The 18534-nt window shown below is 39.3% G+C and overlaps 1 protein-coding gene across 6 annotated transcripts in view; it reads right to left on the minus strand.

Annotated features, from left to right (window-relative positions):
• Positions 1 to 4674: 4674 nt before the first annotated feature.
• kank3 (KN motif and ankyrin repeat domains 3) overlaps positions 4675 to 18534 on the minus strand; it is a 32280-nt gene continuing 18420 nt past the window's right edge. Inside the window, exons 2-12 of one of the 6 annotated variants that reach the window (XM_072389245.1) lie at positions 16639 to 16713; positions 15580 to 15662; positions 12958 to 14736; positions 12501 to 12603; positions 12059 to 12289; positions 11856 to 11946; positions 11173 to 11392; positions 10636 to 10778; positions 8527 to 8727; positions 7083 to 7184; positions 4675 to 5545 (exon numbers count right to left, since the gene is read on the minus strand). In XM_072389245.1, the coding sequence (XP_072245346.1) occupies positions 5483 to 5545; positions 7083 to 7184; positions 8527 to 8727; positions 10636 to 10778; positions 11173 to 11392; positions 11856 to 11946; positions 12059 to 12289; positions 12501 to 12603; positions 12958 to 14736; positions 15580 to 15616 (2970 nt within the window). In that variant the 5' untranslated portion in view covers positions 15617 to 15662; positions 16639 to 16713 and the 3' untranslated portion in view covers positions 4675 to 5482. Of the gene's footprint in view, positions 5598 to 7078; positions 7185 to 8526; positions 8728 to 10635; positions 10779 to 11172; positions 11393 to 11855; positions 11947 to 12058; positions 12290 to 12500; positions 12607 to 12957; positions 14737 to 15579; positions 15667 to 16638; positions 16714 to 18534 lie in introns of all 6 variants that reach the window. The other 5 variants (XM_072389243.1, XM_072389241.1, XM_072389242.1 and 2 more) reach the window with 5 other exon arrangements.

Here is an 18534-nt window from a genome sequence, read left to right on the forward strand (position 1 = left end):
TTCAATTGACAGTGACTTGACACCCAATTACATGCTCTCAAGCAGAGATTAATTAATTATTTTTATTAATTAATAGGAAAAAAGCGTCCTGTACAATGACAGGGATCATGACCCCAATAAGAAAATTGAATTATTTAAAATGAAAGGATTGTAAAACTCTCTCAAGAAGGTAATGTTGGTTGTTCCCAGTGCCATTCATATGCCATGAAAAAGGAAAATGCACAACAGAAGAAATTAAAAACAAATGGGCAGAAACATGAGTCTGTAAGAAATTAGCAGAAGTAAATGTGATTTGAGTTAAGAAAAGTCTAATGTAAAACATCACAAACACCTAAATGGAGGAAAACAAGGTCACAGTGAGTTAAAGAGAGGCAGTCGGTTAAGTATGTATTAATTACAACCCAATTCCCAATAAAGCTGCTCTCATTTCACATTTTGTCTTTTATCAGATGGCTAAACAAAAATTGTCATTGAAAATCAGCCCTTTATGATTGTATGTCAGCTTGTGATCACTTAAATCATTTTCCGACTGCCTCTGCTCTAATAAAGTCTACTACAGCGTCCTCAAACAAATTCATGATTCAACTAACTTAAAGACAACTTCTGTTCTATGAATTCAGCTATACTTGCATGTACAATGATTTCCCACAGAGAAAGTTAGAAGCAGCAGAAAGTCTAGAACTTTACTCCACAGCAGCATAGTATCGGACCTATTTCAGTCAATAACTCAGTTTGGCTCATGTTTACTGTTATAAAGACAGTCTCCCATTTAAACTGGCCCTATCGAGCTGTGGCTACAGCTAAACCAAACTGTCCTCCCAACCGTGCCGATAGATGATATTGGGCTGATGTCAGGTGAAGTACCAGATCTACAGTAAACGCACAAGAGTTGATTGAAATTTTAGACTTCCATCAAAAAAAGGAGGTTCAGCAATTAGGTAATTTACATGACAATGACCTAATCAAATAGGTCTAATCTGTACTACAGAGTAAAAAGTATTAAAGCTGTCCTTTGAGAAAGACATTAACTCAATTACATGGTCCGCTAACAGGCCAGATCTCGGAGTTAAAATCAATCCATCCATCCATTTTCTATACCCGCTTAATCCAATATAGGGTCACGGGGGTGGGGGCTGGACCCTATCCCTGCTGTCATTGGGCGAGAGGTAGGGTACACCCTGGACAGGTCGCCAGTCCATCACAGTGCCACACGAAGACAAATGAGACGCACAAACATGCACGCTCAGAGGGACAATCCTCCTAGGGACAATTTAGGGTCACCAACTAACCTGATCTGCCTGTTTTTGGACGGTGGGGGGAAGTCTGAGTACTTGGAGAGAAGAGTCAAAATCTATAGAAGAAATTCAGTCAGAACCTGACTGATGAATATTGTTTTTCATTAGTGAAGTTCTCAAAGAATTTAAGCTGTTAGAGGAGCTACAGCAAAATACAACCTGATATGGGATCAGTCATGACATTAAAGCCAGTTTAAGACTGATGGCATTTAATTGAAAATGATTTTAACCCCATTAAAGTCAGGTTCCCGACTCGCAGGCCATCAGCTTTTCTCAACTTCTTTCTGTACACAAATAATGTTTGACTTGTTGGTCATAGAACATATCGTTGTAAAGCTAAGGTTCTTATTTAATTGACGCAAAGCATTTAAGGATATTGTGACCACAGCATCTACTCTCAATACCAACAATAATCTACTTACAACATTCAAGCAACTCTCGTGTAAAGCAGTTTGCATGCAAATATTATGACTATGAGGGACTTCAGAATATAGCAAGCATCTTTAGCTGTTGTTTACACCTTACATAAATCTATTTTAAGCTTTTGTGCTGCAATCTCTGGCAGCAAAAGCCAACGGAGGTCTGCGTTGCAATAAAATGTACAGCCCTGTTTCACCGTGTATATGCTGAGGCAGCTGTAAATGAGGCTGTTGAAAACTGGCATCAAATGGGCAGTGAACTTCTGAAAATGAGGATCATTGCACCATGCTTGTGTGGTTTTAAATGTCCAGTATTAAATGGTCCTCTTATGCTTCAAATACACGAGTGTAGAAGATGCACAATGTGCTCTGGACCAAGACAGTTTATTTTGGGGTGTCTGACATTAAAACAGGGCAAAATGGAAGATAAAGTAAATCTCCACCTCAAGAATTGGACAAAGGTGCATTTCTGTTGATCGTGTGGCGCTATGGAGATATATTTGAATTTGGATTTGATTTGGACATTTTGAGGATAAAGTATTTATCTGTTACTTGGTGCATGTGGTAGTGTGAGCTCTAAAACTGCTGACTTATAAGCTTCCACATAACAGTAGAACTATGATGTCTCCTTTAAGTATCTCATTTAACACAAGACTGACCCGCGCCCTGCTGACTGTCTTGTGCTTCAGAAGAATGTTGGTATCTTTCTACATCTTGTAATGCATCTAGATGAAGCCAACACATCAATCGTCTGTTTATTTATGCTGGTGTAGACAATGTGTCACAAGTCACAATCACTTTTCTCAGTAAACTCATGTACAAAATCTCAAACACTGGCAATAATATTAGAGAATTAATCCCAGTGCCTCATGATCGTTTTCCCACAGTTTCAGTGCTGATGGGGAAATGAAGAATTATCTCTCTGTTGAATGACAACATGTCGTCTTCTTCGTTGCCATGACTGCCCCTGACTGTTACAATGCTGCCATGACTAAGGACACATGAAAAATTTTTGGTGCTCAGCATATTTGTTGCCTGCATGGGTTTTAATTTCCTTGTGGTCAATATAATTTCATGTTTCTATAACATAAACAGAGCGGTTGTCCGGTGTTTCTTGTGATGTTTTGATGTCAGCACATGTCATTCAAAGGTTCCCACATTATCTTTTGTTGCATTTTAGTTTTAGAAGTTTTCAGGCAATAAGAGGGCTGTGATTTACAACCAAAAAAAGCTCAGAAAATGTATTTAATTTTGTGTATGATTGCAGGGACAATCAGTCTTGGTTGTAATTTGGTGCCATCGCTTTGGCACTTTTGGAACTAACAATGCACTAAATAACTAACAATTTCACTAAATCCTGACTGTTTATCAACCAAACAATGAACTGATTATTGGGAGAAAAAAAAAAAAGAAATGCAAGATCAATCAATAGCAGAAACTATCCATAATTTCTACTCTCCACTGGTCAGTCTAGGTTTTCATGAAATGTTTGTAATGGTAGCTTTTAAACTCCTGGAGAATCTAAAAATTAGTAAAAGGTTTTTTTTCTGTAGCATAATATATTATATTTAAAAATCCACATTTAGTGTAAAGTGATCTATTAAGTGACTGTCTGTAAATTAGGAGTATCTGCAGACATATCAAAGTATGGGCTAATCATTTTAACAAATATACCATATTGTTCTCTACTGACTTTGCTTTGGTTTTACAGAGATTCTTTGTTACCTTAGAGTATTAAGATAGTCGAAGCTTTAGGTTTCACATCTTGTCAAATCAAAGTTTTCCCATAGGCGTAAGACCTCATTCAACTGACTTTCTTGTGCATCAGAAGCTCAGTCTCGCAGTGTAATATGTGCCTTTGTGGCATATCAAAAAATTTATTGTTACTTTCCATGTTTGTAAAGTGTCAAATGGCAAAGTACCCATGAGCTATTTTTCTCTTGTTTTGTTGTCTTTGTCAGTCTAAATATCTGGCCATGAGGCACCTTCTCAAACACAGGTTTACTTGTGCATTAGAACCAAATCACTTTGAGTCATTTTTTCCCAACAGCTGCTTTCCTCTTTGTCTCTGTGCTGCCAAACATGCTTTATGCTTTATTTTCTGTATTTCTTTGTTCCTTTCCTTTGTTTCTCTACTGGCCCAGAGTTCTAATCCTCAAACCCTGAGTATAACATTCATGCAATTAACAGCTAATGCTGTTCTCAGAGAGCAGATAGAAAAACACAACAGAGCAGCACAGCAATATCATTTAGGAACATAAGAAAATTTAATAAATTGTAATATATGCCCATGCACGCAGCTTGATGTTGTCTAGTCTCCCTCTCACGCACACAGCAGTGTTAGTGAGTGATTACGGTTATGCTCTTTGTTTGTTTCTCATTCATTTGAACAGTCAGTACTTTGTCATGTTGGAAGGCTTTTTAATTTGTTCAGTTTCAAATCTAGAATTGTGAATAGCCCTGATACTCTTACTAACAGTTTGTTTTTGAGGCATTGTTGGGTTTTATAGCCCCTTCAATCTGTACACACTATCGCAGGCAGTTGATTCTTGATTTACTTGAGTTTTTCTGGGTTGGCTGCCCACCATAAAGATATGTTTGCAGACTGCAGACTTGGAGCCCTGTGTGAAGTGGAAGTGATCTTTTTGTATTTTAATAGTCAAGTTAATCTAAATATGAATTTAGCTTTACAATTAATGTACATTATTCTCCTCAACTTGTGTAAAAATGCATTCAAGGTGGACATTTTGATTTGTACATCTTGCAGCACTTTCATGGATAACGATATTACTCATTTTTCCTAACAAACCTGTGAGCTCAGATCTTCAGACCCATTTAAGTGTTGATAAACTGAACATGTAGAAAATAAATGTTAATTCTGTTTTACTTTTTCAAAATAAAAAATAAAAACACATTTAAGAAATGTTTGAAAGCTTACAGAAAAACATATCCACCGATGGTTAAGTAAACATGTTTATTAAAGACAAGAATATATATATATATATATCTATATATATAGAGAGAGAACATGTAAATATTTCTATGAATATACAGTGGTTGTCAGTATTTTTCACCTCCCTGATTTTTATGTGCATAATTTTGTTTATTTGCATTTAATTCAGAAGATATTCATAATTCCACACTTAAAATTCAAGGGTGTCGATAATTCTAACCACCAAATGTACAGACGTCAGCATGTACAGACAGAGCAAGGTAAATGTGGATGATGTGCTTTACGCATCCATTAACCAAGACAGGATAGAGAAGGTAGGCAGTAGAGCAACACACACCAGCAGTGTATGAACTTAGTAAAAGTGCTTTCCACTTTAAGGATGTTCCAGTCTAAGAAGCTACAGTGAAAATAATTTGGAGCATGAACATTAAGCATTGCTATAATTATGTGAATTATTGTCATCTAATGCCGTGTGTGTTTCTGGATGTACATGATTTGCTACTGGCGTATGTCACCTTGAACAGTAAAACGTTAGTTGTGTGCAAATAATAAATGTTAGGTTTCATCTCCTGCCACAGGAAAAAAAAAAAACAAGAAGTGGAAGCCTAATGTCCACAGAATAGATAAGTATATAATATAACCATTCACAACTTTTATGGAAAAATAGTTTTCTCATATTAACAATACTTATAAATGCAGAACATATGACAATATATAAATACATATGTGTCTAATAAATTCCAGTGGAGCTTTTCACAACTCAGATCCAGTTATATTTGCTGATCTTTATCCACCTCAGAGAGCAGCAGAGATTGTCAATCTGCAGGCCAAGACTTGTGTGTGCTTGTGGGGCTCCTTGGCTGGGTCTTTGGACTCCCCTGAAAACGACATGAACGGGAGAAGGCCAAGATGTAAAAGAGGATCTTAATTCTGCAAATGAATAAACACAGAGGCCATCATGGTAAGTACACCTGTACAAAGATAGTTAAACAATTAGCCTTCATCTCTCTTTTGGGAGATATTCAGTTATCAAAAAATGTGTACATTGAGTTATATTCTCATTAAAAACCCTTTGATGGTCATCAATTCCTGAAAAAACGCATTTGTGTTCCTCAAAATTATACATTTCTAAGTTTTGGTGGTTTTTTTGCTATGAAGAGACCTTATCTTAACAGCACTTGTGTACAACTGTAGAACTTTTATTGCTAATCTCAACCTGCTCATATCTCCATCCACCAGCAGTAGCAGCTGGCATCTGGTCGCTCAGTTGGGTTTAGTCCTGGCAGCAACTCCTGATTGGCTCTTGGTGAACTTCTTCTTATAACCTGCAATAGGTTTCATTAACCATCCCTCAAACACTGGAAAAATAACTGTAAAAGCCCCCCCGCAGCAAGTTTTTAGGATTAGTTCCTCCAACCCGTTACCTAAAACAAACCAGCTGTCTGACCTTGCTTCTCTGAGACTGTGGGTGGTGCTTTACAGATTTAAAGCAGAAATCTAGAGCCAATCTTCCTCAAAATATATATCTCAAAATACCTGAAGACAGGACAGAAAGTTGGACACAGTGCAGTCTTGCACAACGCCACTACTCTGCCATCAGAGATTAATCATTATGCAACAAAAGCTGAGCGGCACAGAAACTGAATTGGTGGAAAAGTAGATTCTACAGTTGCACCTAATAAAGTGAACACAAATGGTTTTCAGACAAATATAGGAAGACTGATGACTTGCAAAGAGTTTATTACTTTAAAGGCACTGAATTATTCACAGGAGTTTGAACACAGATATACAGTAACAATAATTTCATACAAAGTAATTGAAAGTGATGTGTTCCTGTTTGCTGTTCAGTGTGTTTTAATCAAACTGCCACTTAAATGTTTTACATTGGAATGTTTGTTTTATTTCTGTTGTATTAATCAGTGTTAACGTAATTGAATTTACTTGTAATATATTGACTTGACAAATTGAATTTTCTCTTCAGTGTGCAAAAGTAGTTGGTAACGCCTGAAGAGGGCAGCAGTGCACCATCAATCAGTGCTGCCCACACCCAAACTGTAGCTTGGAGTAGAACTTATCCCACCGGTGTTAAATACAATAGACACTGATGTGTCACACTGTACAGTCAAGTAGCGAGTGTGACCAGCGCCTGTCTGCTTGAATGTCATTTTCCCCAAATATTCAAAGCTTATTATGCTGAAAACAAAAAATAAACCCTTAATGTTCTCAGTGTAAATTTAAAAATTTTAAAAAAAAAGGCAATATTTCAGTTGCAAATATTTCATCCTAATGATATTACTTAACACCAATTATAGTTGTCATGTTGCCTAAGCTTGTTGACCTTACAATAATTATTGTAATACTAATAATAATGTGCACAGCTCCTCAGAGGAGGTGGTGAGTGGGAAATGGACTCACCACAGCAGTCTGGGTCTTAGCGTAGTTCATATGAGCATAGAGAAGCACAGCTGTGTCATTGTGTGCTGCCTCCAGTGCAATTGACAGAGCATTACTGCCATCCTGCAGACATCAGAGAAAGAGTAAAAGTCAGCTCACTGACCATGAAAACCTGAGAGTTCCAACAAGAACAAAGAGCTTTAGAGTTTGAGATGGGCCGCGTGATTAACATTATTCACGGCTGTTTATTTTTCCAGTGGGTTCAGCATCCTATCATGCATCTGTGATTAGCCAGTTAAAAACAGGACAGTAAGTCCTGAATCATTATGCTTTCTTTGCCTTTTGTGATATTTAGAGTCTTCTTCATTTGAAGTGCAAGTGAAATTCAGACTTAAAAATGTCTTGTAAAACTTTTTCATCCACTGATTGTATAAAAGGGTGGTTGATACTACATTAGTGCACAGGAGAAGTAGCTCCAGCTTTGTTATTTTGAGGCAAAGGTTCATTACAGTTATAAGCAAAGTAAGAGAGAACAAAGGAAATGTAGATGATGCATTAAACTATTTCTTGCATATTGTAACTCAGCCTTACAGTCGTGGTTTGTCATGCAAATAATTTTTTTTTAAATATATATTTCCAGTGGATTGGGGAGGTTGGGGCTTTTGCAAATTCCCTCTGCTTCAGTCCAGCTGTGCTGAACTGAAACACAATCCAGGAGCTGCCTCTACCAAATGGCCAACTCATTCTGGCACAGATGGGAACACTCAAATATCTGTCTGCCTGGCTTGCCTTCAAGTATCCAGACCAGTCCACTGTAAAATCACAAGGCTGAGCAGATTTTAAAAAGTAAGAAGAGGCATCAGTATGCAGTGAATAGAGTTTTGCTCCATAACAAGGCAAGTGCTCGTTCTGTTGGTGGTTGAAATGATAAATCTTTTACATCCTGGATACTTTAGAGTTCATTTCCTTGAAATGGACTCTTTTCAGAAACAAGCAGTTGCTATTGTGTCATAGTGTGGGTCATTTGAAGTATGCAGACAACTGCAGAAACCTGCAAGGCACTGTCTGAAACCATCAAGTCTGAACATAGGGGCTGTAGCTTTTTAATTCTTCCCCTGGGACATTTGAGTAGCGCAGTGATTGTGTTTCCTGTCTGCAGCACTGATTGGAGTCAAAGGCAGATGACACTAATCTGATTGTGGCTCTTCAGCTTCAGCCCATCTTGCCTAGTGAGAAAATATTTTAAAGAAGGAGAGAAAGGTGACAAGAGGGGGAAAACTGAACAGACTAGTTTCCCATGAGGAGCCGTTTCCTGAACAGAGTGAGCTGAATGCCAGACCAAGAAGCACTCAGATGTTTTCAGCAGATCCCACAACTGGACTGACGTATTTGGCTCAGAGGAGGAAACCTAATGCTCTTGTCATTTTGTGAATCAGCTAAAAATCTATAAATATAAATGCCTTACATTATCCACAATAGAGATGTCACAACCAGGCTGTTCTAGAAGTAGCCTGACAATCTCTGCACGGCCGTGCTCACTGGCACACATCAGAGCCGTAGATCCCTCATCGTCTTGCACATTTACGTCAGCGCCACACTCGAGCAGGGCTCGCACCATCTCCTGCCGCCCATGGCTTACAGCTAACATCAATGCCGTTTGGCCCGCCTGCAAAAGAAGACACATTTCCTTTTATAACCCAACAGCAGTTTCAAATGTTATTTGGTAGGTTAAGTAAACGATTAGAACATTTCCTACATTGTACATTTTTAGATGAATGGCAACTAAAAACATCCTAATACACATGTTAAATGACTGATTTACGAACCATCAATACTAAATGATCGTTGACTTAAACTAAAGATTATCTATAACTTGTCTTATCAAAACATTTCATGTAGTGCTCCTTTAGACCTGCAGTGACCTCTTTAACAGCACTTCAGTTCTGATGAAGCCGTTTCTGATGAAACTCAGATTTTACTTGCCAGTTCTGGGTGTCCTTCCTACAGCAACCCTGCTAGTCTGGCCTCTCAACAACAGTGTGTACATTGTGCCATTTCATCCAGGCCGTGTCAGTGATCGCCCCTTTATTCACTCATCTATCACTTCCTTTATAAAAGACACTCAGTAGTAGGCAGTAAATCAAATTTCAGGTTCTTAATTTAATTTGGCAGCTACAGATGTAGAGACACACATGAGCAATTTTAACATCTGTAAAACAGGATGGTTCTTTTTTTCTCTTCAGAATTAAATGGACCCTGCTTCTTTCACTCCTTTGGTGACTACATGGTGCATAAATAAGACTTAAAAATGGCAGATGGTTTCTTTACTGCATTAAAAGCAAAACTGGATAAACAGGAAGTACTTTTGCCAGTACAATTTAGTACATAACAAAACAGCTGGAAATGGTGGGATTTAATTCCAGAACTTAAAAATGCATTGCATGCCTCAGGTTTTATTCCTCACATCAACAATAACAAGCACCAGTAATTAGATTTATAGTGACTGATGCCATATTGTCCCATGACTCTGAAGTGCGAGAACCAGTCAGGCGCCACAAACACTGGACAACCCCATTAAAATCAACCACAGAGATAAAACCCCTCAAATGTTAAGATTCTCATAAATGACTTATGTATAATACTTGGCTGCACATTTACTTAATCAAGTCTAACCTGTATGTGATTATTCCTCAAGTTAAAAGTGCTTCACCACAGCAAAACTTCACACCTCTCCAATGAAATAAATAAGCTGAATTTTTTATGAATTTGTAATCATTTTAAATTTGGTACCTCAAAACTATTTCACAGAAGGGAGAAGAAAAGAGGAGAGGCTTACCTTCTTTATAAACCAAATACGCTGTAGACGCTTCATTTTTCGACAAATCATGTCTGCTCAACAAATACAACAGCAAGTGCCGAGTACATGTCAACAAAGACCACACTGAGTTCTGTGTATGCTGGCTTGAAGAACAAACGAGTGCAGTGAATTTGATCAATTATCACATTAAAATACAAAAAGAGAACAATCTCAATCAGTAAGCTTATATTATTTAAGTTAAGTCAAGCTACAGTTAGAATTTGACCTGGACTACTGTCTTTGTCCCAGTATACATGCACAGGAGCAGAATTTAATTTGCAAACGAAGTATGTCCAATATCGCAACGCTGTGAACTGGGTGAGCGAATGTTGAAGACATTCTACTCTTAACTTTCTCTGTGGGAGATCATTGTACATGTAAGTATAACTGAATTCCCACACAGATATTGTCTTATTTGAATGGTGATTTTTCTCAGATGATGCTGCGATTATAAAAATCAGGATTTTAGAATTTGGTCAGACTAACACAATAATTTGGTTGTTTTCTAGTTCTTTGTTAACTTTTGGGAAGGGTGGACGAACATGAAGTCTATCCCAGCTGCCATTGGGCGAGATGAACTCACTAATATTTGATTGTTTTTTAAAATTTAGCATTAACCCTGTAAGAGGTTATCTAATAGGATCAAACTATTTCAACAAAGTCTTCAAAACATTGTGTTCATCTGGAAGGCTCCAAGATGTGAAATAATAAACTTGCCTGGCTGGCTTTAGCGTTCACGTTGCCTTGACTGAAGAGCTTTTTGACCACAGCCATGTCGTCCTCCTCCTTCACAGTCGAGAGAGCCGCCAGCATAATGGCCGTGTAGCCCGCCTTGTTCTGCTTATCCACAGAGCACACACCTGTAGGAATCATGCTTTAGTGCCGTGGATTTAAGCTTAGATGTATCATCTTAACATGGGCTTACTGATGGTCAATAATAAGTTCGAGCACAGAAATCCCAAAAAATTAAATCACATAATAAACCTAAAAAATACAAATGTGGCACAGGAGAAAAGACGCTAAGCTTCCCAGTGCCAAACTCACTGCACATTGACAGTGATTTGTGGTCCCACCAACACCCCCCCTTTATATAAAATGTAAACTGCCAGTTTTATGAAAAAAGTAGAGACATGTCAGGTCATTGCTTCCTACACAACATAAAACTGTCTCAGAGCCAGGCTACGTTATGTTTTGTTCCAGCAATATAAATAAACACAATGATTCCAAGCTATGTTTGATTTAATTCTCCCTAACCTGTGTCTAGCAGAAGTCCAACCACTCCGAAGTTGGAGTGGGAGACGCTGTAGTGAAGAGCTGTGTTGCCGTTGCCATCAGTCATGTTGACTACATGCTGCAGCAGCACCGACGACACCTCAGAAAATGCCATCAAGTAGTCGGAGACCCGCGATGGCTGAGCCATCTTTGCACTGGAGATTCTGAACCACTCGAGCTGGACAGTGTGAGTGCTTGAGAGCTGAAGGTGGGGGTGTGGAGAGATATATAATTATACACAGAAAACAAGTGAAAGAAACAGCACCTGAAGCAGTGTGTATATCTTAGAGAGACAGAAGTAGTTACAATCATACACTGTATTCTCACAAAGTCAGTCTCTATTTGTCTTCTGTTGAAAGTAAGCTGAAAGGTCACTGAATGTTAAAGGAAATTCTTTCATAATCTGTTGGTAAACTACAACTTGGGCTCCCTTCCTGAGCCTTTTCTCTGGTTGACTCCTCTGTTATCGTTACATAAAGCTCCTATTGTTTGTCATAGTATGACAAACATACGCCGACACAAAAGAATACAATCCCACATCTTTCATAAACATTAATTATGACATGAAAATGCTACAATTTACTTTGTATTCTTGTAATGTTGAACTGATCAAGTTGAATGTGTTATTGTGATAAGATTATTTAAAGAAGAAAAAAGGAACGCACCACTTCCTTACTCTTCAGTGTCTTGACGTCATCGTTTAGGTGGTTCTTCAAAATGAGGCAGGCTTCACGCATTTTTGCGCTAAACTCAAACCTGTGACAAACAAGCAGAATCAGCCGTTGCCTGAATATGGAATCTATTCACAGCACATCTATTGACCACACAAATGAAGAAATTTGTTTTCTTCTATTTGTTAACAACATACTTTTCTTTCACAGCATCAGATGAATATTTTTCAGCTCTCAGTGTTTCCTCATCACTGTCACTCTCATCCAGGTTGACATTTCTCTCCTCCTCTGAGGTTTCTTCCTCCAAAGCTGCCTCATCCTCCTCTGTGCTGTCCAAGCACTCGCCTTCTCCACTTTCTCCGGAAGAACTCCCATCTTCCTCCTCTTCCTCTTCTTCCTCCTCCTCCTCACTGGAGGTAGATTCATACCTAAGAAAGGCAAGTATTTGTGTTTTTATAATTTTCTTTTTTAGGGGACATTTTGTCCAGTTGGCTCAAGTACAGGCAGGTTTTTGTTTCTTTTGTGTCAAGTCTGTGACCTGGTCAGAGTATTATTTCCAAGCCCCAGACTTTGTGCCGCCTTCATTTTATTTTTTGCTGTAGTAAAAATAAAAAATAGGTTCATGTTACTGTTACGCACCCCCCATTTAGAATACCAACAAACTGCAGGCTCTTCTTCCCAGCAGTACGATTCTCTGTCGAGTTACTCCCATCTTTCCTCTTCATGATTGATTTCAGCATACCTGCTGCCATAGAGAAGACAAACAGATGATCAGCACACAAACCACACAACAAACTTCTTATATCAGCTGTTAGAAGCAACTGAACTGTAATTTAGATTAGGTTTTGTTATTTTAGTGTAACCTCATACAAAATAGGGTTACACTTTATTTATAAGTCATTTGTAACAATGATATTCCCAACAGACCGCTTTCATTTAGTAAAATAGTAATTAAGAAATGGGTTATATCCACTTAGTTGAATTTGGTTACAAATGTAGGCCCTCCTTTGTCCATTATGACCTTATTAGAATCATTCTTCTTATTAACGTTTTATTTCAGCTCTTAAATTCTTCAATGAAAGCAAACATTGCTCACCTGTCTTGGTATTACTGGCTGTGGTCTCCTCGCTTTGGTCTGCCTCTTGTTTCTCGACCACACCAACCACCTCTTCATCTGGTGAGACCTTGTATTCAGCAATAGTCAGCTGTCTCTTCTTTGGCACTGTAACTTTCTGCTCCTCAGCCTTTTCATCACTCAAGTTCTCCCACTGGCAGCCAACATTGACCAGTACACCAGTGGCTGGTTCTGGTGCAGCCTCAGTCTGGGTGCCCTGTTCTGTCTGATCTATTACTAAGTCTTCACCTACACATACATCAGTCACCTCTGGACAGCACAAAACTGCAGCATGTTTTAATGCTGTTTGTAATGTCTCGACCTGTGCATTTGTCATGCTTGGTTTGGCAAGAACTTCCTTTTCAAAAGTGACTTTAGAGGATTTTTCCTCCATCTGAGCTCTAAGGATTCCCAGGTCTTTGTCACTTACACTCAACCGATCTTCCAGAGCCACAATAGATTCCTGCTGGAATTTGATGGTGTCCTGTAAGGTGTCTATCTCCCGCTGTGCCTCGCTGGTCAGCCCAAGTAGTGACTCCATAACCCAAACCCCCGCCTCCTCTGTGTCTGCTCTGACTTGTATTGCCTGGTCATGAATGAGAGGGGCCTCCGTTCCTGTAAATTTTTCACATACGCTCACCTCGGTGCCAACAGATGAGTCTTTTACACCATGGCTGTAGTAGAAAACAACAGAGGCCATGGGGACGTCATCCCCAACAGCCACGGATTTCTTTTGAACAATCACTTTTTCTGGAGTGTTTACTAAAACCTTAGATGAGTTTTGTGGAGACTTTTGTTCCTTCCCCTCAAATTTTTCGGTCAATCTTTTCAGCTCACCAGATTTTACAAGGCCTTTGTGCCCAGCTGTGCTAGGTGAAGTCAGTCGACTGTGCTCAGTTTCGAGGGTCTCTGTGGTTTGAGTAGAGGACTCTGCAGACTGTTGCTTCTGCAGGGCAACCTCCATGGCAACTTTCTTCTCCTCCAGGGCCAACACAAGCATCTCTTTCTCTGCACGAAGCTTGGCCACCTCTTTCTCAAGTGCAGGAACACCCTTTACTCTTTCCTCCATCTCCTTAAGCTGCTTCAAGGCAGTAGCCATCTGTTCTCTAACCGTCTGCAGCTGGCTGGGTGGGATTGGGGTCACTGCGGTGCCAGCAGCAGGAGTGCTGCGCCCAGAAGTTTGAGGACTGGGTTTAGTCCAGTTACTCTGCAAAGGTTGAATGGATGGAGAGGGTGTGAGCTGTTTAGGAGGATCTACAAGCTGGAGGCGCCCACCATTCTGATGTTGGTGGGTTTGTTCCTGCTGTAGGCGCAGACTAGTTTCGAGAAGAGTCCGCTCAACTCTTGGGTTGCGTTGTGGTGGAGGTGGTGGCACTTTAGCCCCAGCAGAAAGAGGAGGAACGCTGAGGAGAGTTACGGGGGAAAGAGAGAGTCCCTCACAGGGTGCTGAGCCAAGGCGGTTACGTGGTGGTGGTGGCGGAGGAGCTCTACCATCTTCACTGGCCGGGGATGCAAGCGACTCTGTTGATGTCCAGCCACTGGTACGTCCTCCAACACCTGGACTCCTCTGGGAAAGTTTGAGCCCCCGGCCAGGACGCCGGGAGCTGACAGGTGCCCGGCGGAGGTTGTGCCCACTCTCTATCTCTTCAACATATTTAAGGAAGTCCAGGTCCAGCTGAAAGCCATATGGAGTCTGGACCGAGTAAGAGGCCGGCTGGTCAGCCTCTTCCTGACTGGAGTAATGGAATGGGGAGCCTAAATCTGAAAGGAAAAGGACAATGTGGAAAACACCTCATTAATACTTAAAAGAACATTTTTGAGGGCGTCTTTTATTAGCTTTCTCATTCAGGATTATACTCCAAAGCCTTTGGCGTACATGAATGAGCTTTGACAAATATTTAGAATTTTATTTTATATCTGAAAACATGTGGTTGAAAACAACAGAAATAAAACAAGAATTATTGTAAAACATTGTTTCATTTTGTGTTGATAAAGTTATTTAAATTATTGGCCACAATGTGGGAATATATACAGGGGCTGGTTTACATGCCTGATTACAATATTATAACAAGGAATCTTTTTTTTCCCCCCAAATTGGTGGTTTACTCAAACTGGATATCGAAGTCCCTTTTGCATCACTCACATTGTAACACACTACAATGCCAACAATGTTTTGAGCAGAAACAATTGTGCCAGAAGAATGCTGTGGAAGACTACTAAGAACAATGGTCTGCGGAACGCCACCCATAAGTATGATTACATTGTTACTGACACCTACACTGTTCTTACAGCAACCCATAAAGATAGATTGGATCCAGACATCACTAATACAGTCTGTTCTAAAGATCTGATTTAAGAAAACAAATCAGAATTTCCTGCAGTGTAAACAGCCAAATATATTCTGTTTCCTGCGGTCAAAGCTTCCCAGCTACATGCAAGTCAAAACAAACTGACTAGGGCAATGAGTTATAAAAAATTTTAAAAAATTTCAAAAAACCCCAAAACATCCTTTCTAGAAGTAGCCCAAATATATACAACTTCAGTGTAATCTGACACATGGGTAGAAATGTAAATATTAGCGTATCCGCAGTAGTAGTTTCTTACCAGGCAGTTTTGGGTTAACTTGCACCGACTGGGTCATGTTTCAGGACTGGAACCTCTTAGTTCCCACAGCTTCTAATCAGCACCTGGCTTAAAAAAAGTTACATAAATGCATTCATCATTGATAGTAATGTCATTTCTAAAATGGCACAAAGCAGTCCTCTGACAATATTAGATCGAGCCCATCTTTGACTGAGAGTCAAAAAGTTGTAATATAAAATAAAAACACATGGCATCAATCTCAAATTTTGGCCTTTAAATTAACTTCTTTTAATAAAAGAAGGCTTTACACAACAAAAGAAGGTTACCTCTAGACAACCCAACAGGTTCCATGCTCTCAGTTAAATTGGGGATATGGCTGCTTCCTTACAGGAGTTGTAAACAAAGTCCAGAGAGGCTTTAAGAACTTTTTTATGGCTCATTAGCACATGTGACAGCTTGTGACTGGCTTCAAAAGAGGTGGAATCCCCCTTTTTTTTTTTTTTTGGAGAGGTTTTGTTACATGGATCCCATGTTTGCTTTTTCTCCTCAGAAAGGTCTAAGGACATTTGGCTTGAAATTATTCACACTTAAAACCGCATGACAGCTGCTCTTAACAACAGCACTGTGAAATCCATCTCCTGAAAAAAAATTAGTTTCCCCACAAAAACAAAACCTACCTACCCACAACTTCACTGAGAAATGGGTCTCTTTTTCTCCAGCTTTACTGTCACTTATTCAGACACCTGGGGCAGAGAAAATCTCAGTGGTATGACCAAATTTAAAAAATACCTGAATGCAAAGTTTGCATAACAACCTTACAATTAAAAACACCTGATTTCATTTACACTTTTTTTTGTTAAAATGAGAAATCACTGACTTTTTCCTTTTCTGTTCATATTAAAATGATTTTCAAAAAAAGGCTCTTTTTTGCTCACATAACAGCTTTTCCCTTTTCCTCCTCAGAAAATAAGAAAAGTCATTTTGATCTGCACGAAAAGTCACCAGTTGGACTTAGTTCCTATCAGAAAACTGCACAGGCCAGAAGGCAATAGCAACTTAAATGTGACATTTTAAGTTTACCTCCTTCAGCCGCTCAGAGAGAGATTCAAGCAGCTAAAGCTCAGGCTGGTTCCCTCCTTTCTGCTCCACACAGCCCTGCAAAATGGAGACACATGATTACAAAACGCACTGCTGTCACAATACTGAGGCACACCATGAGGCGCCAAACTCTAAATAAATTCATCAAGAAACTTGACAAATCCACCGGCTTCTAAACTAGGGTGTGACGAGTCAGTGAATGCTTTGATGAGGGTGAATAAGACATGAAACATATCAGATTTTTATAGTCATCCAACACTAAATGAGAGCGTGTCATCTAAGAAAATTAAGTTCAAAGACTCCCAAACCCAAAGCTTAGGGGCACAGAAGTTGGTTTTCGGTGGTGCAGCACAACTAATCACTTGTTTTTTTGTTAGTTTGTTTCTTTGTTTTTGTCAATTTGTCACCCTCACTGTGTGTGAAAACCAGATACAATACATCATACCTCCCACACACACACTAAACCCAAGATCCATGCTCTCAATCATGTTTTTTTAGAAACAAGCACACGATTCCCAGCAGCCTCAAGCACATTCCTAACACATGCTGTCGAAACACGCCAGTTGTCCTTGTACCTTACTGACTACTGATAACCTGTAAACACGTCATCTGTCAGCTCAGACTACACCAGACAAAGACTTAACTGTCAAAGAAAAATCTCACATTCATTCACACAGACGGGCAACTAATTACCCGAATCCATATGACGTGTGACTGGATTATGATTAGAATGTGCAATATTCTCAAGTGAAAGGAAAATAATCTATCTGATGAAAGGGTTTCTGCTTTATGTCTTCTTATCATCCAGAGCTCTGTTTCTCTTCAGCACTGAGTCAGCTTCCACTCTAAGGCCCGCCCACAGTAAACACGATGCCAGGCACCTGGGCCAATCAGACACGAGGTATACAAAAGCTTTCCAAAGATGTGGCCTCTGTCCATCCAAAGAGAAGCACTTTGAGTTTTAGTGTTTGGTTTTCTAGAACAGTTGAGAAAGTTTCTAGAACTTTCTCAACTTGTCAAGAGCACAGAAATTGAGTTTAAATGTAATTTGTTAAAGTACATAAAAATTCAAGTCATTCAAGTATATTCGTTTTGTTTTTGGAATATGTATCTTTAAACTTAAAAGATCAAGCATGTGTCTGTTGGGTAGTTTTGACATGATATCCTTATTACTGGTATAAAAAATATTACTTTTTCTATTGGTTTAACAGCTCTGGGCAGATTTTAGTGAAGCAGCTCTTTTAGTAAAATGGAATCAGAACCATATTCTAAGAGCAGATGGAGAAGTTTCCAGTTTTCCCCATTTTGTTTATTCAGTTTTTGATCATCTGAACCATAATGCAGGGTCAGAAATCAGGCACTAAGCATCCCCTCGTTAATAAAATCTCTGACATCAAACACAGTGATGGCAGCCTCATCCTGTGGAGACTTTTTGGGACAAAGGCTGGAAGAACAGTCACGATAGAGGAACGATGGATTCAGAGAAAAAGAGAAAGCAAAAAACATCATTTGGAGCCTGGCAAAGCGGATTCTCGTGATCAGGATCCCGAGACTCCAGCTGCATGCAAGGGAAGCCATTCACAGTTAGATAGAGAAGGAATGAAACACAATGGATGCAGTAAACAGTTGGATACAGCGAGAGGCCTCTTTGAAGAAAATACAGCTCGACAGACCATTAAAAACCAACAACTAATACTGAATGCTGAGCTCAATCAGTGTCAGCACATAATTAATTAATTATTCATTGTAAAGTTAGACTGCCTGGCAACTGCCTGGTAATTATCAGCATGGCCACAACTCAAGTCGTCTACCCATATCTTTCTTTTTCTCTGTATTTTTCTTGCCTCAGCTTTGTCTCAGCCCTCCTCCCCTCACATG

This window comes from Leuresthes tenuis, unplaced genomic scaffold, assembly GCF_036924035.1.
Source record: "Leuresthes tenuis unplaced genomic scaffold, fLeuTen1.0.hap1 SCAF_7, whole genome shotgun sequence".
In the NCBI taxonomy this organism is placed as follows: Eukaryota; Metazoa; Chordata; class Actinopteri; order Atheriniformes; family Atherinopsidae; genus Leuresthes; species Leuresthes tenuis.